This window comes from Ciconia boyciana, chromosome 20, assembly GCF_034638445.1.
Source record: "Ciconia boyciana chromosome 20, ASM3463844v1, whole genome shotgun sequence".
NCBI lineage: Eukaryota > Metazoa > Chordata > Aves > Ciconiiformes > Ciconiidae > Ciconia > Ciconia boyciana.
In genome coordinates, this window is record NC_132953.1 from 8,352,423 (window position 1) to 8,365,026 (window position 12,604).

A 12,604-nucleotide genomic window follows, 5' to 3' on the forward strand; every position below is an offset into this window, starting at 1 on the left:
ACGTGTCACAAATTTTGGTGGCAGATGAATAGGACTGACATTTTTGCATGCTCCCTGAAAAACCTGTCTTACTGTGAACAAGAGTGCCTTTAATGTCATGCCTCTGTCAGGGGAAAAGCTTTACAATGCTTTACAAAAGCTTTACAATCGGCTTTTCTCTCCTAAAGACAAAGTCTGAAGTGAATTTAAAAAAAAAAACCAAACCAACCCAACAACAAAACCCACCTTTACTGTAATCAAGAGTCAATTTTTAAGAAAATTGCGCTTGATGTTCTGTAACGTTACCTCCGTGGCTACTAATGTCATTATTCTTTGAAATGTAACAATTGGTAACAGTTGCAGTCCCTCAGCAAGTAATGCTTTTTTGGTGGTGACTTTGCTGGGAACTGTAAGAGAGGAAGCAACCTTTGGTGCCTCTGAGAGAAAGCTCGTTCTGCTACCTTACTGGTTTGCAGTGTTTCTAGATATTTAGTGCTGTGACAGACCATGGCTCTTGGGGTGTACAAATGATGCTTGCGTCTTAGGGGTGACTCTGTCTTCCCATCAGTAGCTTTAGTCTACTTGAACTCGATCCTTAGCCAGGCTTGGAGGTTGTTGTGTGATGGAGCTGGCGGGGTGGGATTCATCTGAAGGCCTGCCAATCTCTGTAGAGTCTAAAGAGATGCTGAAATCATGCGATTTCCTTCCAAGGGCCATAAGCATCTCTGTTGGGGCTTGTGGGAGCAGGTGGCAAGCCCTCCCTCTGGGAAGCTGTCGGAACAGGACTGGAGCGAGCCCTGAGGTCTTGCTCGAGCTCCAGGATGCTCAGGCAGAATTATAGACCTCAGATGCTTCTGCTCATCCAGAGAGGCTTTTAAATGAGTTTGGAGGAAGTTAGTCTACATTTGTACTAGAAAAATAAACATGGAAATGCGTCTTTTGCTGGAGCATGTCTTTAGGGTAGTTTGAATAATAAATTATAAGAGTAGACCTTTGTGGTTTGATATGAGCAGCAGATTTTATGCATTAAGGGTTTGTTTCCATGTATGCTTGTCCTTTGTTTCCCCATAACTCTTTTTGATCGTTCCATAGCTGTAAACTGTTGCTGCTTTACATGTGTATATAAAAGTTGTATTTCCTTTTTAGCAATTGTTTGCTAGAAGAACAAATGCCAGTATGTTACCTGGGGAGGGAAAATCCTCTAGAATCCTTTCATGATTTGATCATAGTGAGGTTCGTTTTAATGTTAATATCCACGTCTTCACATTTCCATCCGCTTTCTCATTGCAGGATGAACAGTTTTTAGGTTTTGGTTCAGATGAAGAAGTCAAAGTACGAAGTCCCACCAGGTCCCCCACAGGTACGTTCAAGTCGCAGGATTGGACGTTGACTTTGTATTCTCCTTTGTGATGGCTTTGCCGTGCCTCTCCAGTGCGTTCCATCAAATCTCACCCACCATAAAAGCCACCCCAGTCTTTGGATCCGACTCAGTTAGTTTTGGACTCTTTACTCTGATCTGTTACAGAACAGGGGAACTCTGAGTAAAAGAATTATACTGATGAAACCAGTATTTGAAACCTCATGTTAGTGTTTTGGAGAGGCAATTATTGTAAGTGGAAGGATCTAAAACTGGTTTGAATATTTCAGTATCTTTCAGTAGACTCATTATGACCTGTAATTGGAACCTTCACTTTCTTGGAAACAAAACAAATACAGAATACTTGAGGATAAGCTGTAGCCAAGTTGTTGCATTTTCAGCTTTCAAGGTGTAGGATCAAATCATGATGGGACTGCCAGTGAGCGAGCCCAGCTTTGATTTAGATTCTTGTCAATAAATGTTCTCAGCACTGCACTCTGCTCATTCACCGCAATGATCTACTCAGCTGGGTCTTGCCAGCGAATTCTGCTGTGGAGAGCCTTGCTAATAGGGTCTTTCAAATGAAGAACGAAGTACGTTGTCAGAGCCTTCTGAAGACCCAGAACTGGAATAGCTGGGTTTGGTGGGCATGCATGGAAATGCATTGGTGGAGGTGAGTAATCAAGTCTTGCACATCTGCTTGATGACTCCAGGTACAAGGCTAAGTGCTAACTGTGTTTCAAAGCTAAAAACAGGTTTCTTAGTAAATTACCTTGTATCAACCTCTTCCCATACGTTGTTCTTGCCTACTGACCTATCCTGTAGCAGTGCAGACTGATGGTACTAGAGAAGAAGGATTTTTCTTTTTTCCTTTCAGCTAGCTGTGATCTGCTTAAAAAAAAAAAAAAAATCTTTTAATGTGTTTGACAGGTGGCCCGTGCCCTTAAGAATTACTGTTCCCTCTCAACATCAGGTCGATAGTGGTTTTGTGCCATCGGATATACAGTAGTTGTGAAAAGGCAAGCTGGCGTTTTAAAAAAAAAAAAAATCTGCTTCATATTTTATAGGGGGGAAGAGGTTTGTTGGGAAGGTACTCTTTACATGTATTGATAAAACTGTATTTTATTTCTTGGTTAACTGAAATGTCTTGGCCACTTGCACGGGCAGCACGACTGATACTGAGTAACTACTTGCATGACCTGGGTAGTGCTGGTCTGACACTCGGAGAAATTTAAGGTGTGTTCTGCATTCTCTACTTCCCTTGCAGTTAAGTCTAGTCCACGGAAACCTCGCGGGAGGCCCCGGAGCAGTTCTGACCGAAGTTCAGCTGTACTGTCAGACTCTTCATCAGTGTGTTCCCCTTCGAGCAAGTCTGAAACCACATCCATGGAGAAAGTAAAGAAGAAGGAGTTGAAGAGCGGGGAAAAAAGGCGAGGAAGACCTCCAACGCTTACAAGCGTGAAGTTCAAATTGTCACAAGTAGAGGACGCATCAGACATTCAGAAGGGCAGTAAGGAAGAAAAAGAGAGTCTGAAAAAAATCAAAAGGTCACCATCCACTACATTTCAACAAGCAACTAAAATCAAGAAATTAAGAACTAGTAAGCTCTCCCCACTGAAATCTAAATTTAAGCCTGGGGCGAAACTTCAGATTGGGAGGAAGAGCGTTCAGATTGTGCGCAGGAGAGGTAGGCCGCCATCCTCTGAACGTTTAAAGACTCCCTCGACCTTAGTTGTAAACTCGCAGCTGGAGAAACCCCAAAGGATTCGCAAAGAGAAGGACGGCACGCCACCTCTTACGAAAGAAGAAAAGACTGCTGTTAGACAGAGTCCGCGCAGGATTAAGCCCGTGAGGATTATACCTTCCACCAAAAGGACGGATGCTGCAATTGCTAAGCAACTCTTGCAGAGGGCTAAAAAGGGGGCGCAAAAAAAGATTGAGAAAGAAGCAGCCAAACTGCAGGGCAGGAAGGGGAGAACCCAGCTCAAAAATATCCGACAGTTCATCATGCCGGTTGTGAGTGCTATCTCTTCACGGATTATTAAAACACCCAAACGGTTCATTGAGGATGAGGACTACGATCCTCCTATTAAAATATCCAGACTAGAATCCACACCAAACAGCAGGTTCAGCGCCACGTCTTGTGGCTCCAGTGAAAAGTCCAGCGCTGCTTCTCAGCATTCGTCTCAGATGTCTTCGGACTCCTCGCGGTCCAGTAGCCCCAGCGTGGATACGTCTACGGACTCCCAGGCTTCCGAGGAGATGCAGACACTTTCTGAAGAGCGAAGCAATACTCCAGAAGTTCACGCACCGCTGCCTGTTTCTCAGTCCCCTGAAAACGATAACAGCGATAGGAGAAACAGAAGATTTTCGATAACAGAAAGAAGTTTTGGCCAAAGGGCTGCTAAAAAGCTGTCAGCCTTACCGAGCGTGCCGCAGCAGCAGTCCTCCTCCTCTCCTCCTCCCCCTTTGCTCACTCCCCCCCCACCGCTGCAGCCCGCTTCCAGCATCTCGGACCATACCCCTTGGCTTATGCCTCCTACCATACCCTTAGCCTCACCCTTTCTTCCTGCTTCTGCTGCGCCGATGCAAGAGAAACGGAAGTCGATTCTGCGAGAGCCGACTTTTAGGTGGACCTCCCTGAAGCATTCCAGGTCAGAACCGCAGTACTTCTCATCAGCAAAATACGCCAAAGAGGGTCTTATTCGCAAACCGATATTCGATAACTTCAGACCCCCACCGCTGACACCGGAGGACGTTGGCTTTGCATCCGGCTTCTCAACGCCAGGTGCTACAGCTCCAGCGCGTCTGTTTTCTCTTCACTCTGGAACGAGGTTTGATATGCACAAGAGAAGTCCTCTGCTGAGAGCGCCCAGGTTCACACCAAGCGAGGCCCACTCCAGGATCTTTGAATCTGTAACTCTGCCCTCATCGGTTGGTCGCACCACTACAGGGACCTCCGCAACGGGTGTCTCTTCTCGGAAGCGGAAGAGGAGAGTGTTTAGCCCCATCCGATCAGAACCTAGATCTCCTTCGCACTCCATGAGGACGAGAAGCGGGAGACTTAGTACCTCTGACCTGACAACTCTCACCCCACAGTCTTCTGTCTCTTCCTCATTAACTAGCATTTCTGTTAGTTCTCTTGCCACTAGTGCCTTAAATTCAACTTTTACTTTTCCTTCCCATTCCCTAACGCAGTCTGGGGAATCGGCAGAAAGAAGCCAGAGACCAAGGAAGCAGACTAGCACTCCGGCAGAGCCTTTCACATCTAGTAGCCCTACTCCTCTCTTCCCCTGGTTCACGTCGAGTCCCCAGACAGAGAGAGGCAGAAACAAGGACAGGGCGGCAGAGGAGCTCTCCAAAGATAAAGAGGCTGACAAAAGCCTGGAGAAGGACAAGAGCAGAGAGAAAGACAGAGAGAGAGAAAAGGAGAACAAACGGGAGTCAAGGAAAGAGAAAAGGAGAAAAGGGTCAGAACTTCAGAGCAGCTCTGCTTTGTTTCCTGTAGGTAAAATGCCCAAAGAAAAAGTTGTCAGCGAAGACGTTGCAGCATCATCGTCTGCCAAAAAAACTGCCGGGCGGAAGAAGTCTACAGCAACAGATCCTGCGGCAGATGTTTCCACTGCTGCTCTGGTAGATACGGCAGCCATCAAAACCAAAACGTCCAAGAAAGGTAGAGGGGGGTTAGACAAATCAGATCTGGACCTCAGCCCCGCTGTGCCGTCTTTGGAGAAGGAAAAAGCCCTGCGTCTTTCTGCTCCTTCATCAAGCGCTGTTAAACATTCCGCTTCCTCCATCAGCTCTATGCTGGCTCAAGCAGACAAACTGCCAATGACTGACAAGAGGGTGGCCAGTCTTCTGAAAAAGGCCAAAGCCCAGCTGTACAAGATTGAGAAGAGCAAGTCCCTCAAACAAGCAGATCAGCCAAAAGCACAGGTATTCCTTTTTCTAAGTGGTTGTTTGGGGTTTTTTTGGGTTTTTTTGCTAGAGCGCATCTTATTTTGAACTCGCGCTGAAAGTCACAAGCAGCTTTCATATCCTAAGCGTGAAGAATTAACGTGCCGAGCTAAGCAGCTGTTAGTGCAACAGATGGCAAACGATCCGAAAACGAGAAGCCCTGGGCAGAAGCCGAGGGGGAGAGGGAGCTGCTGTGTAGTCAGCTCAGGGGGGAGCTGCATGCATTTTTAGAGATCGGTAGGTCGTAGCTGCTTATTAGGTTTCGCTAAATAAATCTAAGGAAAGCGATCATCTAGAGCGGTAGTACTCACTCTTAAAAGCACGGTTCCAGCAAACTGCAGTAGTCTTTCTTGGCCTCGATGTTTCTTGTAGGCCCTTCTCAAGCACAAAGCTGGCTTCTAATGATAAAGTTGGTCTCAGTCTCTCTCTCTTTCTTTTTTTTTTTTTAATTTACACGATGATGATCTGTCACTTATGGGCGGGAGCAAAATCCATTGGGATTTTGCATCTGATTGGAGGACTGCTTCCTACCGCTTTCCTCTCTTCCATCTCGCCATTCCCCCACCCCAAACCTACCCTTTTCTGCAGTCCTCTAGCTACCAGAAAGGTGGGTGAAATACACTTTCAGAGAATACTTCCTTTTTATTTAAACTTTTACTTTCCTTAATGGCACTAGTGTTAAAAATCACTAGCGTGCATTTTAAAAAGAAAGCTCTCGAGCTTTTGTCTCTGAAATGAAGAAGTGCTTGCATGCTTCTCTGTGTCTGGCCTGGTATAGAAGAAGCCCAGGCCCTCACAATTACCTGTTTGGGGAAGTTCTTTTAGTGGGAGATACTTCAGAATCCTATGATGAAAACATGGAAAGTTGCACTGAAATGCCATATTTCTTTTAGCACCTCAGTAAACCCAAGCCCCTCATCTTAAAGGCCAGCAGCTACAAAGCTATCAAACAGCTTGATTTACTTCTGGCTTCTGCTGGATCAGTAGAGCACCAAATGTTAGTCTAATTCCAGTCAACTCTGATTTTTATGATATCAGTGCCTTGATAACGGGGCTTCATGAGCGAGTTTGCTTCCCAGTAGCAGGTAGAAACTTACCCTGTAATTCCAAATGAGTAAAACCTCTTGTTCTATTGAGTTTATCCTCTCTTGGATAACCGAGGCTTAGGAGGCTGAGAGTCTTTATTTTTGTCCCGATTCTTACAAAGATGTACTTTAACTCTTTTTAGGTTGTTTAGAAGTTTCCGTTACATGTTTCCCAGCCTCATTTTGGTACCTTCCTTAGGAATACTGTCTGTTCTCATGTTCTGAAATCTAGGGACAAGAGAGCGATTCATCAGAAACGTCAGTCCGAGGACCACGAATAAAACATGTTTGCAGGAGAGCAGCTGTTGCGCTGGGCCGCAAGCGAGCAGTGTTTCCTGATGACATGCCCACTCTGAGTGCCTTACCGTGGGAAGAACGGGAGAAGATACTGTCTTCCATGGGGAATGATGGTGAGTTAAGATTTTTAGTTTTCATCAGTGGATTCATACAAAGTCAGCTTTTGTTGACTGCTTAAAATGAGGACTTCAAGTGATTAACAAGGGAAAGTATGTTAAACAGCTCGGGCTCCCCATTACAATGCCACTCAGACAGGGTTAATCCTTTTAACCATGGGTAATTGTTATAAACGTGTTCTGCCCTAAACTTTTGGTCTGCTCAGGGGTGCGTGTACATATTCACATGCACACGTACATATATGTGTGCATACACACGCTCACACGCTCCCCTTGTGTGGCTCTGCAGGTGAACGTATGCTTAATGGAATAAATTCTATTAGCAAATTAGACGCTCCTGAAACATTCTTTGACATCAGTGAATTCACATTAGAAATTTTTTTGGATAGATAAGTCATCGATAGCTGGCTCAGAAGAGGCCGAACCTCTTGCTCCACCTATCAAGCCAATTAAGCCGGTTACCAGAAACAAGGCACAGCAAGAACCTCCGGTGAAGAAGGGCCGACGCTCAAGGCGCTGTGGGCAGTGTTCGGGCTGTCAGGTTCCAGAGGACTGTGGTGTCTGTACTAACTGTCTAGACAAACCCAAGTTTGGTGGGCGCAATATAAAGAAGCAATGCTGCAAGTAAGTATGTGTCTGAGAAACTGTCTAATCCCTACGCCAAGTGGGATAAGCATACCCACACTCTGGGACAGGGAACAGCAGATGTACCCTGTAGCACAGGCTTGGAGTGAATTTGGCCTGGGCTGAGGCTGGATCGCAGCAGGGGATTGTAAGCAGTTTAATTTACAAGTCAAGATCCTGATTCAAGGTGTGCTTGTTACGAGCTCCTTTTCTGAAGTTTGCTTCTGGTTTATTCTCCCCAGTTTGACGAAACTGGCATACCACTGAAAAGTGTTTGGTATGAGACCAGTGGCTTTCATTAGGCAGTATGGGTTTTTGCAAGGAAGGCAATGTATACATAAATATTTACTTCTTTTTCTCCCAAACTGCATTTATGAAGAGCTTGTGTTTTCGAGATGACGTTTATCTAGTGTGTATACACTTCATGTAACAAAGATGTCTCTGGATGTCGTTAAGAAATACCACTCTTCCTCGATTTTTCCTGTCATTTTTTTATACGTATCACTTAGTCTGAACCTTTTGCTTTTTTTAAATTGCTGCATTAAATTGATTTTACCAGACTAGATAATCTGTCTGAAAAGGCAGCAACTGAAGGGGCACCAATAAAGATTGTTGTGGTACAAAAGCTAGCTATAAAGCGTAACTATGAGAATTGCTGTGTAGTGCTCATCTCTGTGAAAACACTCTGCAGACTACAATCTGGAAGTAGTCTCGCTCTTAGCAGCTTTGCCCAGGCCTCGGGCTAGGTTTCAAAACCACGGGCCCTGCTACAAGAATGGGGGCAGAAGCAAAGCCTAGCCCAACTTACAGAACACACCATGGGCTAAACATAGGAAAAATAGGAAGTGAAGTTGCACGCTTACAAAAAGGCTTGGCCACCTAATCCGATTCCACTCCGAGAGTAACTCTTTTTGTCCGAAATGGCCTCAGCTTGGATTACATAAAACCTACAGTTGAGAGAGTTTGGTGTGGTTTCTCAGAGCTCTTGGAAGTATTCTGATACTTCTCAAATCTAAGAAATGGAGTTGACGGGGGATTTACCAGTGAAGCAGTGTTGTTACGTAAGCGGTTTTATTAACCTCAAAATTGTGTTGAGAGTGTGGAAAACCAAAAGGAAAATACAAAGGAAAATAAGAAGTTTCTTTTGGATATCTCTGAAGAGGGAATGGAGAGGGGGAGATTGCTTGGAAAAAGGTAGTGGGTGTATTGATAGTGGGTATTTTCCATTTTTTGTGTTGAATGTTTACAAACTGCCCTCTTAATGTCTGTGTTTTCCTTCTGATTTCACAACGTGCTCTTTCTTTGTAGAATGAGGAAATGTCAGAATCTCCAGTGGATGCCTTCAAAAGCATATCTCCAGAAGCAAGCTAAAGGTAGGCTAAGAGACTTGGCTCGAGTGTAGCACAAGAGAGACATCTTCATGTCTCAAATTTTGCTCTTTGCGCTGTCACTGTGGCTACACTGAGCTTATAAAAGGTTAGTCTGCAACCAAATGTTAAGAGGGAGCCTGCCTGTTCTGGTGACGTCAGGTGAAAGTCGCAGGAGAGATGCGAGTACAGGCAGCATCTGTACTCCATAACAGTGGCTGTCTCTTTCAGCACTGGACTTGTAGTTCTTCCTTCCTTTCGTAGGGAGCTGCTGGTGATGGCTGGTCAGTCTACCCTCTGCCCTTCGGGTGAAGCATTTCTCAGAGGTTTGCCTGCTCCTGAGTGACACGGGGCCTGATGAGTCTCTTGGAGCCTCCTTGTCACTGACATAAGGCTTAAGTGAGCCGTCGTATGCGTTCGGTTAAATCCCCACGTTCTTGGTACTGGTCCTCTGGAGGTCTGCGTGTTAGTGTGACAGTAGTCAGGCAGCCGCCTTGAACTCCCTGAACTTCACCGTACAAAGTCTGCTTTCTCCTTTGCGCAGTTAAGCTCTGAATCTGTTTTACTACAGAAGGGTTTTGCTTACTGCGCTGTCAGAATAGAAACCCGAAGTGTTAGAACACAGATTGCAATGTAAGCCAAGTGCATTACTTTTACCAACAAAATGCTTTATTTTTTTGAGCACCGCTTTTTCTTTTGTACGACAGAATGACAGAATTCTGACATCCAACTGTCTGTTTCCTTATTTTAAAAAAAGCAGCAAATCATTTGAAGTCACACCATTTTATCTGTGTTGCTTTATTGATGCTTCTTCTTCCTAGCCGCAAAAAAGAAAGAGAAGAAATCGAAGACAAACGAAAAGAAAGAAAGCCATTCTGGAAAGAACCAGTTGGACTCTGGACAGAAACAAACTCCTCAGGCTATCGTATCGAGAGAAGACAATGCTGTAAAGAAGAGCAGTGAACCTGCCCGTAAGCCCGTTGAGGAAAAGCATGAGGATGGGAATTCCTCCGTTCCAGTGCCGGAGCCCAAACAGGTCCCTGCATCTGGTACCAGAAAGACTGGCAAGCAGGCGTCCCAGCCAGTACAGCTCCCTCCTTCTCAGCCACCAAGCTCAGGACCTTTGAAAAAAGAAGCACCTAAACCTACCACTTCTGAGCCTAAGAAAAAGCAGACTCCCCAGCCAGAAATAGGTAAATGGGACTGTTTATCCTCAGTCTGTTTGAGTCATGTTAAGTAACACTACTGCTAAAAGCTGTTGGATCTTAAAGCTGGTAAATGCTTTATGATCTGGTGAAATTACAGCAGATTACTTCGGAATTTTTTCTTAGAACTGGCTTCCTTTTTATTGAACTACAGTGTGTGTTGGGGCGGGGAGAAAGATGGCCATCCTTATTGTGATTTTTAGTCATGTAGTCTTGGCAGTCTTGAAGTATAGTTTCAATACTGCTAAGTCTGTTGACTGTTCACAGTCTGAATGTGAAACAAGGAGAATGTGATCTTTTTACCACAAAAACGTAGTCTGCTGTTGCACGTAGTACAGAACAGCATGAACAGTCACCGACAAGGCAGCTCCAGGACTTCTGTGGCTTTGCACTCAGAACACTTCAAATCTGTAGCAGAGCACACTCTCCTGGTCATGCCTCGAGGAGACTGCTCGAGTCATAGGTGGTGAGGTGCAGTCACAGAAGAGGGTGGAAAAAATTCTAGACTAAAATTCATCACACATTATCCAGCTGATTTTTTTCCCTTTTCTTCTCTACAGGTGGCTGTTAGTTACTTGAAATACTCATAATTTTTCCCCCCTTCCTAGGCACAGAACAAAGCAAACAGAAAAAAATTGCTCCCCGTCCAACTTTCCCTGTGAAACAGAAACCAAAAGAAAAGGTGAATACTGTTTTTTGTACACAGTCAGTAAATTTCAAGAACCTGGAACTTCTATCTGTCTAGAAAGTAGAACTGTATTACTTAAGCCTTTTGCGGAATTTTTTTTTTTTTACTTTTTCTGGTGGCAGTATGTGGATACCAAAGTACCTGGCGCATGCCTAAGATTCAGTTTAGATGTTAACACGTTCTCTAAGACTTGTACGCTGCGGGGTGGAGGCTAGCTTTTCCGTAAAAAATGGAACTACCTTCATCTCAGAAACAACTCCATTATGGGGTGAAAAAAAAAAGAATTGTCTTATTTAAATCTGAGAGAGAAGTGCGTAGGGACTAATTACACCCAGAGTTGCCCCACTGTACCAAAATAAAAACCAGCGCTCTGATGAGAGAACAACACGATGTTAGAGGAAAATGCAGCAAATTGAATTAGAAATGTAATTGTGTGCGGAATGCTCCTAAGAAATGGTTTGCAGAATAGTTACTTTCTTGCAACTTTTACACGCTCGTTAATTCTGTGATGGTTTGGGGGTTTTGTCTGTGAATCATCTACGGCGTTTAATATAATTACTGGTTAAGTTTTAACGTTTGGGATTAATGCAGGCTCCTTTACTTGACTAGGAAAAGCCCCCTCCTATAAGCAAGCCAGAAAGCAGCACGCTGAATTTGCTCAGCACTCTGACTAACGGAAGCAGTTCCAAGCAAAAGCCACCTACAGATGGAGTCCACAGAATCCGAGTGGATTTCAAGGTAGAGGACAAAATGTTTTAAGTATTTGAATGTTACCTGGCTCTAAACACTGGAACTAGAGTCCCTCAAGAGTGCTGGCAGTGGCTTCTAAGTTTGTGTGTCTGGTACTGTTCAGAGAGAACTGCAAATAGGAGCCTTCATGACAAGTCACTCGGTTGATTTTTTTAGAAGCTTGTTATGCCTTTTTTTTCTTAGAATTAGCGTACTGGATGAAGAGACACTTAAAGCTTTAAAACCTTAACTGTCAATGTGTGAGGATGAGCAAGAATTTGAGGTTTATGAAGAATTATTCCATTAAGATGGAACTATAAAACCTTACCACAACTTGAGCCATCAGGATTTGGGGAAAATGTTAGTAACTTGTAATTCACAACATTTTGGGTATATCTGGGGTTTTAAACTGATAAATCATGTACTTTTTTGAACAACAGTGTTGAAATAATAAAAATTAATATTTTCCTAATAATTTTTCAGTCCATCTATAAGTGTTGATACTGGAGATTATAGTGAGATCTCATAAGTGTTTTATACAAATATGGAGTTTTAATAAAGTACAATTCTTCTGAAATTTCACTTTTAGTAATAATTGTGCAATCGTGAAAAACTTTGTCTTGTTCCTTAGGCTTGCTTTCCGTAGAAGGAAGGCTAGCGTGTTAGTGAGCTCTCTTGGCAAGAACAGCGCCGAGATGTGACTATTCCAATATGCACTGTAAAGTAGACCAAGGTAGAAGTCGAAATGGTTTCAGTTTGAGACCGCTTAATCACAGGCACAGAACGTACAAAGCAGCAATCAATGTGAGCACTTTATACTGATGTTGTATTGCCTTATTCTGCATGGTGATGTATCCTTTTGTACTTTCAGGAGGACTGTGAAGTGGAGAATGTTTGGGAGATGGGTGGGTTAGGCATCGTCACCTCGGTACCTATTACTCCCAGGGTGGTCTGTTTTCTCTGTGCCAGCAGTGGACATGTGGAGGTAAAGCATTGTGTTCTGCTGTCGATGACTTAGTTAACAGCAACGCGTTGTTAGAAAAATAAATAAATAAATAATATCGTGACCTTAGTCCGAGAGAAGTTAAAATAATACCTGTAAATCTGTCTTTGCTAAACTTTGTCCCAAGGTACTAAAATGCAAGGTGTTTAAAATCAGTTTGGAAGCTTCTGCGGTGCTTGCTTTGCAGGTGAACTGTA

The 12,604-nt window shown here is 44.0% G+C and overlaps 1 protein-coding gene across 4 annotated transcripts in view; it reads left to right on the forward strand.

Moving 5' to 3' along the window:
• Nucleotides 1–12,604, forward strand: part of KMT2A (lysine methyltransferase 2A) — a 49,966-nt gene that overhangs the window by 11,365 nt on the left and 25,997 nt on the right. For 3 of the 4 annotated variants that reach the window (XM_072884364.1, XM_072884365.1, XM_072884366.1), the window contains exons 2-10: nucleotides 1,270–1,339; nucleotides 2,604–5,272; nucleotides 6,611–6,788; nucleotides 7,181–7,415; nucleotides 8,724–8,788; nucleotides 9,604–9,975; nucleotides 10,596–10,669; nucleotides 11,285–11,413; nucleotides 12,276–12,389. In XM_072884364.1, coding sequence (XP_072740465.1) covers nucleotides 1,270–1,339; nucleotides 2,604–5,272; nucleotides 6,611–6,788; nucleotides 7,181–7,415; nucleotides 8,724–8,788; nucleotides 9,604–9,975; nucleotides 10,596–10,669; nucleotides 11,285–11,413; nucleotides 12,276–12,389 — 3,906 coding nt within the window. Of the gene's footprint in view, nucleotides 1–1,269; nucleotides 1,340–1,824; nucleotides 2,010–2,603; nucleotides 5,273–6,610; nucleotides 6,789–7,180; nucleotides 7,416–8,723; nucleotides 8,789–9,603; nucleotides 9,976–10,595; nucleotides 10,670–11,284; nucleotides 11,414–12,275; nucleotides 12,390–12,604 lie in introns of those variants that run through there. The other variant, XM_072884367.1, reaches the window with a different exon arrangement.